Source organism: Mercurialis annua, linkage group LG5, assembly GCF_937616625.2.
Source record: "Mercurialis annua linkage group LG5, ddMerAnnu1.2, whole genome shotgun sequence".
Classification (NCBI taxonomy): domain Eukaryota; kingdom Viridiplantae; phylum Streptophyta; class Magnoliopsida; order Malpighiales; family Euphorbiaceae; genus Mercurialis; species Mercurialis annua.
In genome coordinates, this window is record NC_065574.1 from 41,096,493 (window position 1) to 41,116,546 (window position 20,054).

Consider the following 20,054-nt stretch of genomic DNA (forward strand, 5'->3'; position numbering starts at 1 on the left):
AGTGTTAGGATTTCTAGCATGAGGTAGCTCATTATTATAAGTAGTAAAGGGATCAATGCAAACAAGATCATACAGATATATTGTGAGAACGGTTAGGAATTGTAAAATAAGGAATATGTTCACGAAAGACAACATAACAAAAAATATATAACTCATGATTGACTGGATCAAAACAATGACACCCATTTTGTCCTTCACAATAACCAAGAAAGACACATATAGTAGATCTAGAAGTTAGTTGCTCCATTAAATATGAGAAAGAAGAACAAAACATGTAAAACCAAAAATACGAAGAGAAGAATAATTTAGGAGATTACCATACAATAATTCATAAGAAGAAAAGCCAGAATTATGAGAAGTATGAATTCTATTAATCAAATAAACAGAAGTAAGAACTGCCTCCCCAAACTTCACTAGTAACACTAGCAAACAATAAAAGTGATCTGGTAGTCTCAAGGATATGTCTATGTTTCCGTTCGGCAACTCCATTCTGTTCAGGAGTATTAGTGCAAGAAGTTTCATAAATTGTACCATCTAAAGCAAGAAGTTACTTAAGAAGTATACTCGCCTCCCCAAATTACATTTAAAGCATTTAGTAACAGCTGCATATTGAGTCTAGTCATTAATCCAATAATGACGAGTGTAGTCATCAATAAAAGAGACATAATAATGAGAACCCCCTTTTGTAAAAACAAGAGAGGGTACCCAAACATCAGAATGAACATGATTAAAAGGTGCAACGTATATAGTATTACTTTTAGAAAAAGGCAAAGCAGAAAACTTTACTAGTTTACAACCATTGCATACATGAGTTTTTTAAATTTCCTAAAACTCTTGTATAAGCTAAAAAATATAAACAAGACCTAGAGACATGATCAAGACGAAAATCCATAAATAAAACACAATTGAAGACGAATTCAAACGAAAAAAATCATACATCTACATCAGGAATAGCATCAGCAATATAAAGTCCTTCTTTTCTTTGGTTGGTCTCAATCACTTCCTGGGACTTTGGATCCTAAACATAACAAGTAGAAGAAGAAAAGGAAACTAAGCAACCATTATCCTGAAGCTGACCAACAGAAGAAATATTTAAAATAAGACTAGGAATGTGATAGACATTAGATAAGGACAAAGAAGGTGTAATAACTGAACTAACACCTTGCAAAGGCATAGGTGTACCAATAGCACTCATAATAGGAATTTAAAATTTAAGAGTTAGAGAAGTAAAATATGACAAATTAGGTGACATATGATTCGAAGCACCGAAATCTAAAATCCAGGAGGAAAAAGATATACTTGCAAACTAGATGACAAACCTATTTGAGATGAAACTAACATGGCATGTGGCTGAGATGCAAGAAACTACTGAAACTGCTCAATCATTGATGAATCTAATAAAGAAGCAGTTGCTAGTGAATTGTGAGGGTGAGGGTGATGAATAAGAGGAGGTCCATTATGAGGAGCTAGTGGTCAGTAACTCCAATGATAAGACTGCTGATGGGGCTGTTTCTGAGCATAATGCTGCTTTTCTTTATCCAACTTTGGACATTGTGATTTTCACTAAGCTTTCTATTTACAAAACCCACATTCATCACGAGCAATAGTTCCATAAGGCCTGAATTGAAAATTGAAACTTGGTCGTGGAGGCATGGCAAAGACTAATGGATTTGAGATTAGAGAAACTTATTTTACAACTGAAGGCTTAAGATAGATTTTCAGCCAAATATTGACTAACAACAGAGTCAACAGAAGGCAGCAGATGGCGATGCAAAATGGACTCTCGAAGTCCCTCAAACTCATCAGAAAGATCCACTCATCTCTTTGTGCAATATAAGCCCCAAAGGCTCATAATTTAGCAGATTATATGAAAGCCACATGATCTCACAAATCTGCCATAGCATCATAAAATTCTCGATTACCCATGTTAATCTGTTTCAGAGCACGAATTAGACTCCAACTGGTACTGTTTTGCAAAGTTAGAATGTGTGTATAGTCTAGTTAGATGATCCCAAACTTACTTATCTTAATTTTTGCTAACTAGATACTTATTGAATGCTTAATAGAGTTATTTATCCAAGTATAATCGTGGAATTATCTACCTCCCATTTATCCAGTAAATTCAAATATTCAACCACCGTACAATCCTCGGACTTAACAAAAGCACTTGAAACATAACCCCGCTTTTGTTTACCTTTAAGAAATTTTTTCATCACATATCTCCAATATGCATAGTTTTTAACATCTAACTGAACATTAACTACTTGAAGTGAATCATCTCTAGTTTCAGCCATACTAAGAAAAAGGAGCAACTAAAGAGAGAGGATAGAGAAAACAAACCTAAAAGACGACGAGCAATCAAAGGATGAGCAATCAACAGAAAAAGCGAGGAACCAAATAGACACACACTAAAGAAAGTCACCAAAAGATAGCGAAGAGTCGAATAATCACCAATTGCAACAGCCACACAACCACAAGAAATCGCCAAAAAATATATTATAGATGAGTGTCAGTGGAGCGGGATTTGGGAGCCGATCGCTCAGACTTATGACTAACTTCCGATCTGGAAAGAATTTGAAAATGGAGTTGTCACCTAGCTAAACTAAAAAATGGCTTTTTACCGATTTGATAACCTCACTCGCTTATGTGTGAGATCATCGTCCATCGGACCAAAACTCTTGTACTTGACTTATCTATTGCATTGTATTTACAAAATATATTCAGTTGTCTCATTTTAATCATACCTGCTGTTCATAGGAAAATATGCTGGAAATATAAACAAGTCTGGAAAGCTGGTAAAGGAAAGCAATAAAGCATGTGAGATGCGAATATGACTCGTTATGGACTAGCATGTTGGGTTTTCAAGGTTCATAACGCAGCGGAATTTCAAAAATTTATCTAAAACCCAAACCAAGATCCATGTAATTCGAATAAATAGATTAATAATATAATTAATACTTACTTGTATGTCAAATTCAAACAGCAATGTAGGAAGGAAGGAGGTGGTTCACTTTGGTGATACCTGGCCTCAGATCAGAAACGCCTCCAAAAGAACGCGTCCTCTACGAGTATCCACACGAACAGACCTTAGCCAAAACTAGTGCTTGTGTGCTAGCACTATTGCTTCACATAGCAATTCGAATTATTTAGTGATTGTGTCTTGTGTTTATTTCGAAAAATACATAACTCAAAACCCTATCCTTAAGAGACTATTTATAGAAAAATAGGACATCTAGGGTTTACTCAAAAACGTGTTTTGCAATGATATGCAAACACTACGTTTTTTATAACTATTTTAAGTTCATGTCTATCAAAAATTCTTTTTGATAATTACACACATATATTAATTATTATTATTATTATCTTCAAAAGATAATAACTTAAAGAAAACGCTTATCCTTAAATTTCGAATTTCAATTAATATATATATATACATACATATATATATATATATATATTTATATATATATATACATATATATATATATACATACATACATATATATACATACATACATACATATATATACATACATACATATATATACATACATACATACATACATATACATATATATAATATCTATTAATCACTTAATTTCATTGGGTTTGTACAACCCATAACTGTTTTGGACCTGCTCTTAGTGTGCGACCCTGTAGGTTCATATAACGTTGGCAGTAGGCCTGAAATCCCTATATCAGCCCACAAGTCATAAGTGGCCTCTAACAAGACATTATGACTACCCAAGTTATACGAATATCGATAATCTGATTTAACCATTTACAATAATATTTTAATCCCTTTGTCTCTCGATATCCTGATTAAATATAAGACATAGTCATGTCATCCTTATAATATTTAATCATTAGTTTCCTGATTCCAGGTAGACTAAAAATGATAACTCTTTATCAATTGATTTAGCATGGTCATGCATTTCCTTCAGTCTATCTTCTTCAGGGGGCCCATAGATATCTTACTCAAATAAATTAGGGACAAATCCCTTCTTAATCACTCACATTTCTCACATAGTTACTTTCATATGCAATGACAATCTATTCCACTATCCTGTTAAAGATAATGTAAGACTGTATCAAAACATGAAATAGCTATGTAGAAATCCATGGTGATTTCAAGGTCAAAGGATTATATTAATAGAACTGTAATGAGAATTACTGATGACAGTTATCTATGTAGTATTCTCAAGGTGGGTCATCTAGTGCCTTATTTCTTAAATAACACCTATGATTTGACTTTATATCTCATATATATGATTAGTAAAACATAATCATCAATCAACATCATACTAGTCTCAATGTACTATTAAGACTATGGATAGATGGAATATAATTCTTTATAAAACCTAAGGGTTCTACTATCAAGTCACATACCTGATGACCTTAGAAATAATTAACCATTCAAGTATTTTAATCATAATATAAAATGATAAAAACTGGGCTAATAATCACCCATGGCCCCTGACTTTAGGGGTACCTTACGACAAACCCCATGATCTAAAAAAACGATCAGTAAACCCCCTGATCTTTGTGACGACGCTCGCTAAACCCCTTTTGGACGAAAATACCCCTGGCGCCGTCTTTTTTGGTCAACTGACATTTAAAAAAATTCCGACGGCGCCACGTGTCAGTTGACATGTCATCAAAAGAAAAAAAAATTAAAATATCCAAAACACCCTAAATTACCCACAACCCAAACAACTCAAACCAAATCAAAATTCAACCACCCAAACCACCCATTCGAACCCTAACCACCACCCCACCCAACACCCGCCCTGCCGGAATCGGACGTCTTCTCAGGCAAGAAGACGACCGGAATCGGTCGTCTTCTCGCTTGAGAAGACGAACAGCATCGTCTTCTCAGTTGGACTGAGAAGACGAACAGCGTCGTCTTCTTAGTCAATTCGTCTTCTCAGATGGATCTGAGAAGACGACGGTCTTCTCAGATGATGATCTGAGAAGACGTTTGTCTTCTTAGATCATCTTCTGAGAAGACAGGACCGTCTTCTCAGGTGAGCTCACCTGAGAAGACGGTCACAAATGGTGACCGGGCCGGAGATGGTGGCCGGTCCGACGGTGGTTAGAGGATGATAAATGGTTTGGTTAAATTTGGGTGGTTGCATTTTGGTTTGGTTTGAATTGTTTGAGTCTAATTTGATTTGTAAGTAGTTTAGGGTGTTTTGGGTATTTTAATTTTTTTTTGTCTTTTAATGACGTGTCAACTAACACGTGGTGCCGTCAGAATTTTTTTAAATGTTAGTTGACCAAAAAAAACGACGCCAGGGGTATTTTCGTCCAAAAGGGGTTTAGCGAGCGCCGTCACAAAGATCAGGGGGTTTACTAATCGTTTTTTTAGATTAGGGGGTTTGTCGTAAGGTACTCCTAAAGTCAGGGGCCACGGGTGATTATTAGCCTAAAAACTGTCAATCAATAAATAACAAAACGACAAAGTCAATACATGGTCAAACATGATTGACCTAGTGCATATCACTAACATGTAGCATGTACTCCTGAGTATACATCTAATCATGGGATGTCTATCAAATAAGAGACAGAGACAGGTCCAAGTCATTTTACATGCACAACGTCTAAATCATATATCTAAGTGAGATTGATTTTATGTTAATTCATTTTAAATGCCTATACAACCTTCGATATATTTTCATGGTCATCCTGTGATTTTTAGGTGATTTATTGGACTTGTTAGATTTAGAGTTAAGTGAACGTGGTTAAGTTATTAGCCTGTTAATATTTGAATCTGGATACGCTTTGGAAAACAAATAAATAGTGCAAGCATACACATGTGCAGTTGATATACATATAAGGTTAGAAATACTTTTTAACCTTGTAGAACAAAAATGTCTGACTCTCGTCCATCGTTTGTTAGTCTGTGTGAAAAGAATCAGAACATGAAAGTGCTTTGTCTTGTCGATGGGAATCCATCAATCCAAACAAGAGTCGATTCCGAGTTCAAACGGACCCGGAATTGCTTCTAGAACTTTCTAGTCTTTGTCGGGCTTGGGCTTCAGGGCCCGGTTGGCATGATAGATTATAAAATATAGATTTTAACCCTAAAATACATTGGGTCTAACCCATTACAACATAGAATAATGTCACACAACTAATTATAAAACCGTGGGCTTATACGGGGTCCAATTCAAACGAGCTCGGAAACACAAAAATATAACTGGAATCGAATCTAGAAGATCTGGGAATGTCTAATACAAAAGAATAGCGGCGGCATCTGGAGTGGCGATGGCGCCGCTGTGAGTGGCGGTAGTTAGGGGTATGCATTCGGTTTTTCGGTTCGGTTCGAAAGTGCCATAATCAAAACGATCGGTGTTTTAAGAATTATCAAACAAGTTAGAACTTTGACCAAAAAAATCAGTTCGGTTCGGCTTTATTGAAATATGAAAATAATTCTTTTTTTTATTTCACTTATAAAAAAATTAAAAAAAATTAAATCTAAAATTCAAATTTAAGTTAATTGTAATGTTTTACACACAATAAGAATTAAATATGAAATAAAATAGTATTATTTTTTAAAAATAATAGTAACATTTTTATTAAAAATTTATAAATTTAATAATATCGGTTTTTTGGTTTTTTAAAACTTAAAACCAAGCCGAACCAAAATGTACAAAAAATCTTAATTTTAAAACTGAACCGGCAATTTTCAGTTCGGTTTTGCACACCCCTAGAGGCAGCGCCAGATTATGGCGAAGGCGCGCCGTCGCGGCTAGTTCACGACAGTTTGTCGTTTGGCCAAATTTCATGCAAAAACGACATTAAAAACGAGAAAAAACACGTAGGGAAAGTCTGGAAATAAACATACTCGAAATACACATCTTATTAAGATCGAAAGCATGAAAAATCATGGCAAGAACATAAATAAAGCGAATGTGATAGTTTATGGTTAAACGTGCAATTTTAATGGCAGAATTGAACATAATTCATATATGATAATTAAAACACCTTATAGGCATGTTTCTAATTTTATTTCATGGAAATTATAGCATGTATAACGAATATGACAAATACGGCAAAAATAACCATCTAAGTCCTAACATGCGATTCTAATGACATAATTCAATAAAAATCGATATCAATGCATAAAAAGTGATATGGAATGTATATGGGTCCTCATAAATACCGTTATAAGTCCTTGACTCATTTTTTGGAAATACTGATGTACAATCCATCTCTGGTCCGGTGTGTGGCAGCGCGTGCTTGATTGAAGCGTATTAGTTTATTTGTCTGATGAAAATCGATTGTGTGTGTGTGTGTGTGATGATGGTGGTTCGGCCAAGGCTTAGTAAATTAGGGATTATTTGTTTGATTTTATGTACTGGTGCCACCCTTGGGCTAGGTGAAATTAAATGTATATTGATAGAGGTTAGATTAGACCTAGGGTTAGATAGACGTTAAACTGTGTTATGAGTGTAAAAATAAAAATCTCGCGATAATAATGAAAAAATTCGTGTTGGGTCGCGTCGGGCTACGTTTGGCCCGAATGACTGCGTCGTGGGGAAAAGTGCCCCGGCCTCGGACCAGGGGTGCCTCGGACCGAACAGGGCAGTAGCAAGGCTGCCGAGAGTTGCCGACAATAGAACAGGGCCAAGTGTCCTATTCTGCCGGCACTCGACAAGGCTGTTTATGCATTGTCTTGCTGTGATTACAGAATAACGGCTGCCTGACAGTGGAGCCTTTTTGATATGCGTATTTTCGACGAGCTTTTCGTGGCGAAAACACTCAAAAATTGAACTCCTTCGCATACCATTAATCAGCTTCAAACCATAATATTTTCACCACTGATAACAAATTCCAGCAACTTAATCCTTGCTTAAACACATTAGTTCATCCATTAATCATCCATTTAATTCATAATTACTAATTAAAATCACTAAAACATGAATTAATCTTCTGAAAAATTAATAAACTGGAAGCAAATGGTGCTTCTCACCTTGGAGATGGGTTGCGGCAGCCAAGAAGTTGGAGATGAGGGTTTTGAGAAGTTTAGGTAAAGGTCAATTTGGTCTCTAAAGTTTTAGGGGTCTTTTTGCACTTTAACCTATGTTTTAGGGACTTAATTGTACTTTTTTTAATTTCAAATTTTAATTTCTCCATTATTATCGCGAAATTTTTATTTTATTTTATATTAATAAATTTATTTTTTTCTTAAATCTTCTTCCTTAATACCATTAAAATTCATTTAATCATCCAAAAATTCCCAAATTAATTTATTGTGATCTTACTATTTTAATAAACCTCCCCAAGTATTTAAATTTCCAATTCAAATTCAAATAATATTTTCTATAACCCCGGTTATGAATCATGACGAAACGAGCGGGGTGATTTAAGCAGTAACTTCCCTCGCAGTTATGATATGTTTCTCAGCCAAATATTGCAAAATTAAAATGATGGAGTTGAAGAGGATGTCGATATCTTTAATTGACATAAAAAAAAGTTGAATTTTGATGTCGAAACTGAAAGATATAAGTCGGAAAAACTTTACGTACCAAAAACCGCCTTTTCAAAAATTTGTTAAAAGCTCACTTCAATTCTTCTCTATTCCTTATAAATTTCATTTTTTTAACCAAAAACAACACGCATCCTAACGAACTTTAAACGCTTAATTACTTAAAAACCATCCACCTTGTAATTTTTTTTCATTTATACCATGACCTAGGAAAATTTTCAATTGTACCCTATTTTTGATTTTTATGTTTCATCTCTACCCTAATGAGTTGAATTGACCTATTTTCTTTTGAAAAAAAAGTTTAAATTAGTTCTTCATTTTTAACTTATATTCTAATAAAACGTTAACGATAATCATTTATGTATCTTGTTTTTAATATTTTCATCTTTAAATTAATTAAATTATCAAAAACATTACTCTTGGGGTACAAACGAAACATAAAAATCAAAAATAGGGTACAAATGAAAATTTTCCTAGGTTGTGGTATAAATGAAAAAAAATTATAAGGTGGGTGATTTTTAAGTAATTAGGCCAACTTTAAATGATATGTGTATCATATGTCTAATTCTTACGTCATGACGGTGAAGGGTGTATTACAAGTTCCTCCTCCAGAAAAACTTATGTTTTTTATTTTGATAATAAATTTAATTTAAATTAATGGAATGAAAAAGGTTCTAAAAAAATCACTGAAGTTTTATTTAAAAATTAATTTGGTTTTAAAACTTTAAAAATACAAGGATTATAAATGAAAATGAAAATTTATTAATGGCAATTTAAAAAATAAAATTAGGAATCATTCTTTATTTTTTTTACAGTTTAAAGTGTTGAGTATATTTTATGTTAAAGTATAAAGTTGCGGGTTTGTAGAAATTTTAAAAATGACCGTTTTCATAATTTGTGCCAAGTTAAGGGAGTGAATTGATCGGTTGTTCACAAACTAAATGCTTATGACAAGTGAGGCGCCGAGCCGCAATGGCTAGGTGCTCCAATGCAAACCCCAATAGTCAAGGGTTCGATCCCAAAACCATCTGCAGTATGTATCAAAATACGAAAATTTCTTTTAGATGTGAACAAAATAAACAGAACGAATAAATAAATAAATAAAATATTTATTGAACACGATTGACAACAGAAGAACTGTCTGCAATTTACTTGCACTGCTAAATACATAAAGTAACAATCAATTATTAATCGTTCATTTTGTAAAATCAGTGAGATAATTGGATAGCTTCACATGTCCTGCACAATCTCTCTTCTTCTTGTTCTTGAAATGTTTACTTGCAGCTTTCAACACCTTATTCCATCCCTGAAAAATATGATCACCAACCATTTTAAAATGTATACTTTTACGAATTGAAAGAACTAAGTTAAATTATTTTACCTTCGCAGCAAACGGAACACAAGCATTCTTACTCGGAGATGGAGACATCCCGGAAGCCAAGAATTTGATTTTCTTAAATTTCTTTGAACAAGAATTTCTCTTCTTAATCTCGTTACTACCCAAATTTATACCAAACCCAAAACTAAGTTTTCTAGGTGTGATAAAATCAGAGTCTGATAAATCCATAGGACTGTGAAGTCGAGGAACCAAAGGGGACCATATTGAACTCTGCGAGTAATCGAAATCGAAAGCGGAATAATCGGGGAACTTGAAGAGAAGATCTTTAGACATTAATGGACCCAAATACTCTACCACTTTACAGCTACTGAGGATTAACCTTTTTTTCGCTTCTTGTTCTTCTTCTTGGATTGCTTCTCCTTTCCTTTTCATGTTTGAATCTTTGTTTTTCGGACCGTTATGTGGCTAACTGTACTCTTTACTTTTATTGGTTTGCTAATAAAAAGGTGGGCAAAATTATATGACAAAATAAATTTGACCGTTGTACTCAGTGTCTTGTCTCTACCTGCTATATTTTTTCTGTTCATTAATTTTTACCCGCATCACCGTTTGTTTAATTTCAACGGTCTTTTTTACAAATTTAATTTCTGTCAAGTATGAGATCCACACTTCATGTCCTTTAGTGTGTTAGGTACTTGAACTTTTTTTATCATACTTTTTTTATTGTTTTTCTTTTAATTCATCAAATTTTATTATATCGAATCTGACTCAGTTAAATTTGTAAAAAAATTAAAAAATAAATCCGATGACCTAATATGGAATATAGACCAGTTAACCGGTCCATGAGCATTATTTATGAACCAGTTCATAATATTATGATTTTTAAAATTAAAAACCTAAACTTAAAGTTTTAAAACGGTTAACCATTTAAAATATTTTGAATTTTTGGTTTTGCGATTTTTGACCATATAACCACTAAAAATGTTAAATTCAAAAAATAAAACTATAAAATAACATTTTAAGCATAGTCTAATTAGAAAACTACAATTTTCAATCAATTTAATTTTTCAAACAAATAAAGAAAACGCTATATAAATTTGAACTACATGCAAAGAAGAAAGTAGAATTTAACATTCTATTTAATTGATATGTTCGTGCACCCCTTTAAATCCTTAGCGAAATGGAGAATATTGATTTCACAAATTGCTCGCCCCGCTCTCAGTATCTATTCCACCGGCGATTAAGGTATAAGCGCTGGGCAGCAAATGCCAAGGTCGTGGGTTCAAATCCTCCCACAACCGCTCCCCTCCCCAATTATAAAACAAAAATTATTTTAAAATTAATAAAAACTATTAATTTTTAAATTAATTTAGATTGGGTATACTCACTAGATTTGCTATTTATTAACATTATCAATCTGGTTATTCGTTTATAATATTTTCGTTATAGCCTAAATGCAACACCAATAATTAAAATGTAAATGATTAAGTGAATCTTTAACATAATTAAACTATGAAACATCAAGATCGTTGAGTAGGAACAAAGCAAGAGGTTATTAAAAGGTAGTTAATCAACAATTTCTTTAAGGTTACTCTGCAGTGAAGCAAGCATATATTCCTAATAATATCACACATTAAAACACGACAAAAATCAATCCTACACAACAAGGTTCTTGCATTTCGTCATCTCATGGAGCCATGGATCTGCCTCAGAAAATTGGTCATTTTTCTCATTTTAAACACCATCTTTGTTCTCAATGGTAAGTATTTTAAGGTTCTTTTTAATTATTTATATAAAAGTTTACTTAGAACAAAATTAATATATATTATTTTTTATTTGTGCTTTCTTCTACTTTATATTTCCTATATGATACTGGGTAGGTAATTTTGGGAATGACTCACCTCAAGTTCAAAATTCCCTTCATTCCCCTCAAGTCCACTTAAATGGATGATACATAAGTAAAATGATAAAAATATTATCATATTAAATTAAAATTTGCTTATGTGTCATCCATCTAAGCAGACTTGAGAAAAAAAAAAATTTGGATTTGAGGGGAGCCACTTCCGATAATTTTGACTACTAATCGATTTCATTTAATTCTAACAAATAAGACGGAAGTAACATTTTATAAAGTTCACAATGAGTTTGGATTCAGTGTCATTCACGTAAGGTTCAAATTGAGTTCCAAAGTATAGAATAACAATGACTCATTATTAATATTTGAATTTAAATTATGCACTATACACATAAATATTTAGTATAATTTTCTCCTCTATTAATGAGCTTTTAGTTGAATTTATTTTGTAATTTTAATAATTTTATCATTAATTAATATTTATTATTATTATTATTAAGTAAAATATTTTAATACTTTTATTTTTTTGTTTGACGAATATTTTAATATTTTTGTTAGTTGAACACTTTCATCTATTTTATTTAAAATGGTTATATAGTCCATATGCGGATAATAAATAGATAAGTATAATGGAATCAGTATGAACTGAAAAAATTAATGAATGTAAACAGACACAAATTTTAAAAGTATTAATGGATTTTAGAAGTGAGTTCAAACTATAATCTTAAACTATACCACTTTATATAGTGAGAATTAGGAATTTACATATTAGAGTTAATGATTTTAAAAAAAAGGACAGCATTCTGAAATTTTCAGATATATTATAATTTTTATTTTTATTTTTTTATTTAAAAAATCAAACGATATATTCACTTTAGTTCTGTCAACAGTTTAGTCCATCAATTCATTTTTCGTGTTGGTCAACTGAATGAAAGAATTTAGAGATAAACTAATTTTTAAATATGAAGGACGAAATCATTGACGGAAATAAAAATAAGAAACTATATAATATTTTTGATTTTTTTAATTTAGTCATTTAACTCGGTTAACTAATACTAAAAATGAAGGAAATAAATCATTAACGGAAATAAAAATGAGGGATCATATAATTTGATTTTAAAAAAGGAAAAACGAGAGCGTAAACTATAACATATATGAAGAACTTTAAAAAATTTGCTCTTTTGAAAATTTAGAATCAAATTTAACTTTAAAATTTAGTTTAATTTATTATTTTAATATTTTATATATATGCACTATCGTTGGATTCAAATTTTTAATTTTCTATTGTAAAACGGAAACAAGATTTAAAAACAAATATGAATCAATATTTGTAGTTAAGCCCGAAATTGTGGAGTCTTTCCACAGCCATAGTGGGTATATATCAGCTTAGTAAATGCTTTTTTTTTCTACCTCTGGTAAAAAAAAAAGTTTTTTTCTCTACATTTCCATCCTAAACTTGTTTATTTATTTGGTTGTATTTTTTTTTTTGTAATATTTGCAGATGCAAAAATATTCCCTGAAAAAATAATGAAAAAGCCAAAAATATCAAAATTAGGAGAACTATTAGATCCTACAAAAGGTGAACCATACGGTTTGCCCTCTCCATTTTATTTGCCATCACCAGCACCACTTCCACTACCTGCACTACAAAATCCTTTAGCATGTGTAGGCTCGCCAACAAGCCCATCTATAATACAGCCTTTTAGTCCGATGAAAAGCCCACCAAAAAGCCCACCTATGTATATACCTATTTCAAGTCCACCACAATACGAGCTGAGCCCACCAGCCTATGTTCAGCCTCAGCCTCCGCCTCCAGCACCGCAACATAAAAAGGCCGAGTCTGGCGTATGGTGTGTTGCGAAGCCGAGTGCGGCAGATTCGATAATAAAAGAAGCGTTGGACTACGCATGTGGATCGGGAGCAGACTGCAAGCCAATTCAGGCCTATGGGCCGTGCTTTGAGCCCAATACATTGGTAGGACATGCTTCTTATGCTTTCAATAGTTACTGGCAGAAAACTAAAGCAGCCGGGGGTACTTGTGACTTTGCTGCCACTGCTATCATTGTTACTGTTGACCCTAGTAAGTATTTTTTTTTTTGAAATGACCCCACTAAGTATTTACTTATACATCGTCATATTCTTCTCATAGATTTAATTAGTTTTACAATTTATTATCTATTTCAATAAAAAAAATTAGAGGTGGCAAATGGGTGTTTTTGGGCGGATTTGGATGGGCTTCTTTGAATTTGGGCATTTTTGGGTTGGGTAATTTTGGGTCATAATATTTTTGGTTATAAAATCCTTACAAAAAGACTCTCCCAAAAACTATAATATCAAGCGTGCGCTTTCTTTACTTTTTCTTTTCAAAATTACTCCTTTTTATCACATAAAACATTCTAGAAGAAATTATGTATGGAGGGGTTTAATGTTTACGTATTTATCAAGTTCAGGGGTCAAATCGGCTTATTTAACAAGTACAGAGGTTCGATAGGTGAGACATTAAGTTCAGGGGTTAGATGGGTAAAAGGGTACAAGTTCAGGGGTCAAACTATGTATTCAGCCCACTATCTTTTATTACATTTAATATCCACTACATATACATTATCTTGTTCATTATAATAATTATTAATTTTGTTTCTTTTCTTTTATGTACCAGTATTTTTATTTTCTTACAACTATTTTTAATTCTTAATTATTTTTGTTCCTTTCAAAAAATATCATTTTTGTCAAATTTATATTTTTTATTTATTTTCTTATTTATATATTTCTACATTTTGATATGTCGGTATTTTTTTGATTTTTTTATTCAGTCTTGTTTATTTATCTTTATTTTTCATTTTAATTTTGTAATTTCTATTTTTATATTTTTATTATCTATATTTTATCTTTTTATTAACATTATGATGTTAAAATAAATTCATTCTTAATAAGTTTAAATTAAGTAAATTAAGTAAACACATCAATTTCCTTATGGACTACATGATTAATATTAGTTATTATACTTTATTATTTTATACATGCTTTGTATAATTATATAATTAATATATTTTTATTTTTATTTTACTTGAACATTTGTTATCTAATTTTAGACATTTGTCTTAAATAATTAAATATTTTTTCTTTCAATTTTTCTTAATTTAAAAGTCTTCTATAGTTAAACCTTATTATTTTCACTTTTAATTTAAATATTTGTATTTTATATTTATACACTTGTTGTTTTAATTTTGTTTTAGTTCAGACTTTTAAAATTGCTTTCATCATATTTCTTTTATTTTTTAAATTATGTTGGCGTGTTTCTTTTTTTATTATCAACTATATATTATAAAATGTTGATATTTTTCATTTTAGAGATTTATATTTTTGAAATTTTATTATTTTAAACGTATTTTGATAGTACATGTTTTTCGGATATGTTAAATAGCTACTAATGAACCATCTAAAAATAACTAGCAATTAAATGCTACTAACAAGCTACTTAAAAGCAATTAATGAACAACTAAAAATACTATAGCGAGCTACTTAAAAACTAAAAGTCAATAGATACAAATTAAAGTATTATATTTTTATTTATTATAATAGTTGAATAATAATTACATGTCATTATATGAATTTTAATAATATTACAAGAAGATATTCAACATATAATTTTGACATCATTGGAACATTATAAATAATTTTTAGGGTCATTTCTATATTTTTTTATTATATTTATATATTTTACATATGTTGCATAAATTTGTTTTCATCCAAATTCTTTTTAATATTTAAAAACTTCATATTTGATTTCTTTTATATAATTCAAATAAAAAATACCAATATTCGTACGTTATAACAAAAAATAAAATTGGAATATAGATTACATTATTTTTTATAAATAAAAATAATATTTGTCAGAAGATTGTAATTGTATTTAAACATTATAAAAACTGACTTGCCAACTATAAAGCAATTAAAATGAATGTAAAATACAACAAGCATTAAGAACAATTAAAGAACAACGAACGAGATACCAACGAGCCACCAATGATTAACCATTAAACTACCAATAATCAACCAAAGAGCAACTGTAACGAGATATTAAAAAGTAACTAAAAAAAATGAATGAGAAATTAAAATCAACCAACAAGCAACAAAAAAATATTATTCAAGATATTATAATGCAAGATATCATAAAAACATTATTACCTAAAATGTGTAATCTTCATTTTCTTAATGTTATCTTTGAAAAAAGTTAAAATTTATGAGGCATTTAACCAAAAATTCAAATATATATTCAGAGAAATAAATTAAGTTGGAATAGTCGTTTAATGTATTTTATCAAACATGTTACATTATAAAAAAAAAATATACATGTATAATAAATACAACTCGCCCATGATATTTTTTTTTTATTTTTTTTAATCTTAATATAATCAATGTTTAAATTTACAATTATACTATTGATGGTTCAATATTTGTGCATTTTCATCAAGCATGTGTTGCTTCATTGACATTGGCTAAATCCATGTAGAGGCCCTTATACTATATCATTTTTGTTTAAAAAATCCTTGTACTATTTTTTTGTTCTTCAAATCCATGTACTTGACAAAATTCCGATTTTCAGGTCCTTTTGAGGGACTGGAGGAACAAAAAAATTGTAAGTAGAGGGACTGGAAAAAACTAAAAAAGGACCTGAAAATCAAAAATTATGTAAGTAGAGAGACTTGAAGAACAAAAAAATAGTATAGGGACTTTTTGAACAAAAATGATATAGTACAAGGGCCTCTAGATGAGTTTAGCCATTGACATTCTAGTAGTAATGATTCATACCGACGAGTTATAATTCAAATAATATAAGCACTGGGCAGCTTTTTACTACAATCGGGGGTCCAATATTTTCTACAAACTCTTTCCCTTTTCCAATTATTAAAAAAAAATAATGATTCATAAAATTTATATTTTATTTCTAAAATAAATAAAATTTCTTTTAAATTCTATTAAAATTAAAAAAAAATGAATTTTGAAATATGCAATTTTTTTAAATTATACTAAGATATTCTTGATATTTAAAAGAAAATTAATAATATGCATACAAAAGTATTCTAGTAAAATTATCATAGAATAATTTATTTAAAATATAATTTATTTTAAAATAATAAGAAAATAGTATAATTTATAAGATAGATGAATTAATCTATTGATGATATGTATTTTTATAAAATAGTTTATTGATTTAAATATTATAATATGGCGAGACTTGTTCCCAAATTAGAGGCATCAAATATTAGATGGAACATTTTTCCTTGTTGATATGTAATATAACTGAGCCACATTCGTATGGTGGCCTTTGAGAGTATAAAAGCAAACATAAAAATTGAAAAAGCGTAAAAGTGATAAACTTTCGTATGAAGCGTACAAATAGAAAGTGGCAGGCTAAATCAAGTGTATATGTACATTACCCAATTTTTTTGGGTGCAAATGGGCTGTATTTTTTTGGACGGGTTGGGTTGGGTGCTTGGGTTGGGCATATATTTGCCACCTCTAAAAAAATAAAAAACTTTATCAGTTTTACGTGATTTAAAAAGTTTTATTTCTCTTAGATTCTAACTGCCAAGTTTAACTGATGTACGGTAACGAATTTAATAGGCTTAATTACTTAAAAAACCTCCACTTTGTAATACTTTTTCGTTTATACCATGACATAGGAAAAAGTTCATTTGTATCCTTTTTTTGATTTTTTGTTTTCAACTCTACCCTAAAGCACCAAATTGAACTTTTTTTATCTAGAAAAAGTTTAAAATAATCCTTCATTTTTTAACTTATTTGTATTTTTTCAAATAGAAAAAAGATGATATAACCTTTCTATTTAATTATTTTTAATATTTTCATCCTATAATTAATTAAATTGTCAAAAAATAAAATTTTGGGGTACAATTGAAAACGAAAAATCCAAAAAGGGGTACAAATGAACTATTTCCTAGGTCAGGGTATAAACGAAAAATTGTTTCAAAGTGGGGTTTTTTTAAGTAATTAGGCCAATTTAATAAGAACAAAGGCTCAGTTTATTTTCTTAACTTGCGTCAAAATATCAAAATAATCAAAAGTAGCAAACTAAAATCAATCAAATTAAAAAGGGTTAATTCCTAATCACAAACTTTACACGAAATTTCATTTTAATCACGACCTTTAAAAGTTGTCATTTAAAGGCATGAACTTTCATTTTATTTCAAATCTATCACCAAAGTAAAATTCCGTATATTTTATCTGACTAAAAATTCCTAATCCTAGATACTCTAACCGAAAGATAATAAGATTTGATGTTAATTAATAACTTGGGTCTTTCATTAATTATTTAGTGAAAAATTTAGTCAATAAAAATACACTTAAATGATGAATTTGAAACAATATGAAAGTTCGTGCCTTTAAATGACAACTTTTAAATATCATGATTAAAATGAAACTTCGTATAAAGTTCGTGATTTTTTTAGAAATTAACCCAATAATATAGCACCTATTTGATTTAGGTTATAAGTGGTATGGTTTGCTATTTTAACTTTTTTAGAATTTTGACACAAGTTGAGAAAAGTAATTTTTTGTTAAATTAAATAATATAGCACCTACTTGATTTTTTTAATAATAATGATTTTTTTAATAATAAAGATTAAAAATAAAAAATAACAATAAAAAATTATTTTTAAGTTTTTACATTAATAAACTAGAAATTAATAATTTATTTTGACATGCCTTGATAGTTTTAATTTTCTATTCATAAAAAAGTTCTAATTTTCTGAATAAGTAAGCATAATTCTTATTTAATCAAAACAATGTGTTTGACTTGCAAAATTTCTTTTTTTGTTGATAATTTGTTAATCGAAGTGATAGAAATCATTTATAATGATAATTTTGATATAATTTATTTTGTGGCTGGCAGGTTTCAACAATTGTCATTTCCCTGTAAATTAATTTACTAGATAACTTGTAAGCGAGCTTTTGGCACATTGTAAGGTTGTTTTCTTCTTGATGTACGAGCTGAAAACCCTTTTGATAGACTGTGATGGTAATTAATGTTGGTTATTTAGCCTCTCATTGTAATGATCATATACTCAATGAAGAAAAAAAAAGATATCAATGAATAATAAAAATTTATTTTAGAAAATTGGATGTTTCTATACATAAGTGATGAGGTGTAACACGATGTCTTCCCGACCTCTCAACCCTAAAACCTTCCAAAACCCTAACCCTAGCAACCCAATCACCATCCTTCCCATCCATCCCCTTGTTTCCAACCAGAATTCTCACGTTAATAAGGTTCCTTCCTTGTTGACGGGGAAACTTGATCATCAGCCGGTTATTTATTTTGAGAATTTTCCAAGGACATGGCGCTACCAGAATTTAGAGAAGGTTTTTAAGCGTTATGGTGTTGTGGGTAACGTCTCGTTGGCTACGAAACTTACTAAGCGGATATGTTGTTTTGGCTTTCTAAGACCTAGAATGGATAAGGATTTAGCATCAGTTGAATCAAATTGCGATTGGTCGGTTTAGATTGAGGGTTTTTCTTTCTAGGTACCCATTGAAATATGATTTGCAGAAGAAAAAGGGTCAGGATCATGTTGCTGTTAAACAACCTGTGACGAAGGTCTTTCTTCCTGCAATTAGAGATAACAAGTCTTTTGTTCAGGTGGTGTCTGGGAAGCCTGTGACTGAGCATATAGTAGAGAATTATTCTGTTGACATAGCAGCACCTACTCGGGCAAACAGCAGCTCCAATCAAGTCAGTCAAGCTTCAGCCCCAGATATTGCCTTGACATTCAGTAGTTCGGTAGCTTTGGATAATAATGATGAATGGATTGTACGTTCCATTGTCGTTAGGGTGAATGATATTCAATCGGTTTTGAAGACAAAATTGTTTTTAACTGATAATAACATTGAGTTTAGTAAGATTTCATTGATGGGTGGTAATCTTATTTTAATCACGTTCTATTCCAGGGAGGAAGCTATTATTTTTATGGCTGATTTATCCCATACTTTGCTAAATTTCTTTCAAACGTTCACTTGGGCGAAGGACTTCAAGCAATCTTTTTTTAAATTAGTATGGGTTTCAATTTCAGGATTACCTTTAACTCTTTGGAATCCTGAAATTTTTATGACGATTGGTGATTCAGTAGGAGAAGCGATTAAGGTTCATCCCCTTATCCTTCTAAAGGACTGTTTTGATTCTGGAATGGTTCTTATTTCATGCATGTGCAGACTGATTAATATATCAGTTGAAGTATCGTTTAAGGGAGAAAAATATTATGTCTTTGTGGTTGAAACAGACAGGCCCATTGTGTTTGATGATAGAGACGTGAATGATGGTTATGAGTCCAATGGAGATACTGGTAATAGCG

The 20,054-nt window shown here is 30.7% G+C and overlaps 2 protein-coding genes across 2 annotated transcripts; one reads left to right on the forward strand and one right to left on the reverse strand.

Moving 5' to 3' along the window:
- Window positions 1-9,583: 9,583 nt before the first annotated feature.
- On the reverse strand, window positions 9,584-10,356 carry LOC126682477 (uncharacterized). The gene is made up of 2 exons (XM_050378191.2): window positions 9,876-10,356; window positions 9,584-9,800 (listed from the first exon to the last, which is right to left on the reverse strand). The coding sequence occupies exons 1-2, from the start codon at window positions 10,263-10,265 to the stop codon at window positions 9,690-9,692; spliced, it is 501 nt and encodes a 166-aa protein (XP_050234148.1). The 5' UTR covers window positions 10,266-10,356; the 3' UTR covers window positions 9,584-9,689.
- A 1,131-nt stretch (window positions 10,357-11,487) lies between these two features.
- Window positions 11,488-18,753, forward strand: LOC126682364 (major pollen allergen Ole e 10-like). The gene is made up of 3 exons (XM_050378017.2): window positions 11,488-11,592; window positions 13,190-13,768; window positions 18,599-18,753. The coding sequence occupies exons 1-3, from the start codon at window positions 11,523-11,525 to the stop codon at window positions 18,628-18,630; spliced, it is 681 nt and encodes a 226-aa protein (XP_050233974.1). The 5' UTR covers window positions 11,488-11,522; the 3' UTR covers window positions 18,631-18,753.
- The last annotated feature ends 1,301 nt before the right edge of the window (window positions 18,754-20,054 follow it).

What these genes read in the sequence shown, in the direction of transcription:
- LOC126682477 (XM_050378191.2), bottom strand. Translation starts at nt 10,265, where the DNA reads ATGAAAAGGAAAGGAGAAGCAATCCAAGAAGAAGAACAAGAAGCGAAA. An exon ending in GTGTTCCGTTTGCTGCGAAG is followed by an intron (nt 9,801 to 9,875) that starts GTAAAATAATTT and finishes CATATTTTTCAG; the next exon opens with GGATGGAATAAGGTGTTGAA.
- LOC126682364 (XM_050378017.2), top strand. Translation starts at nt 11,523, where the DNA reads ATGGAGCCATGGATCTGCCTCAGAAAATTGGTCATTTTTCTCATTTTA. An exon ending in CACCATCTTTGTTCTCAATG is followed by an intron (nt 11,593 to 13,189) that starts GTAAGTATTTTA and finishes TAATATTTGCAG; the next exon opens with ATGCAAAAATATTCCCTGAA. An exon ending in CATTGTTACTGTTGACCCTA is followed by an intron (nt 13,769 to 18,598) that starts GTAAGTATTTTT and finishes TGTGGCTGGCAG; the next exon opens with GTTTCAACAATTGTCATTTC.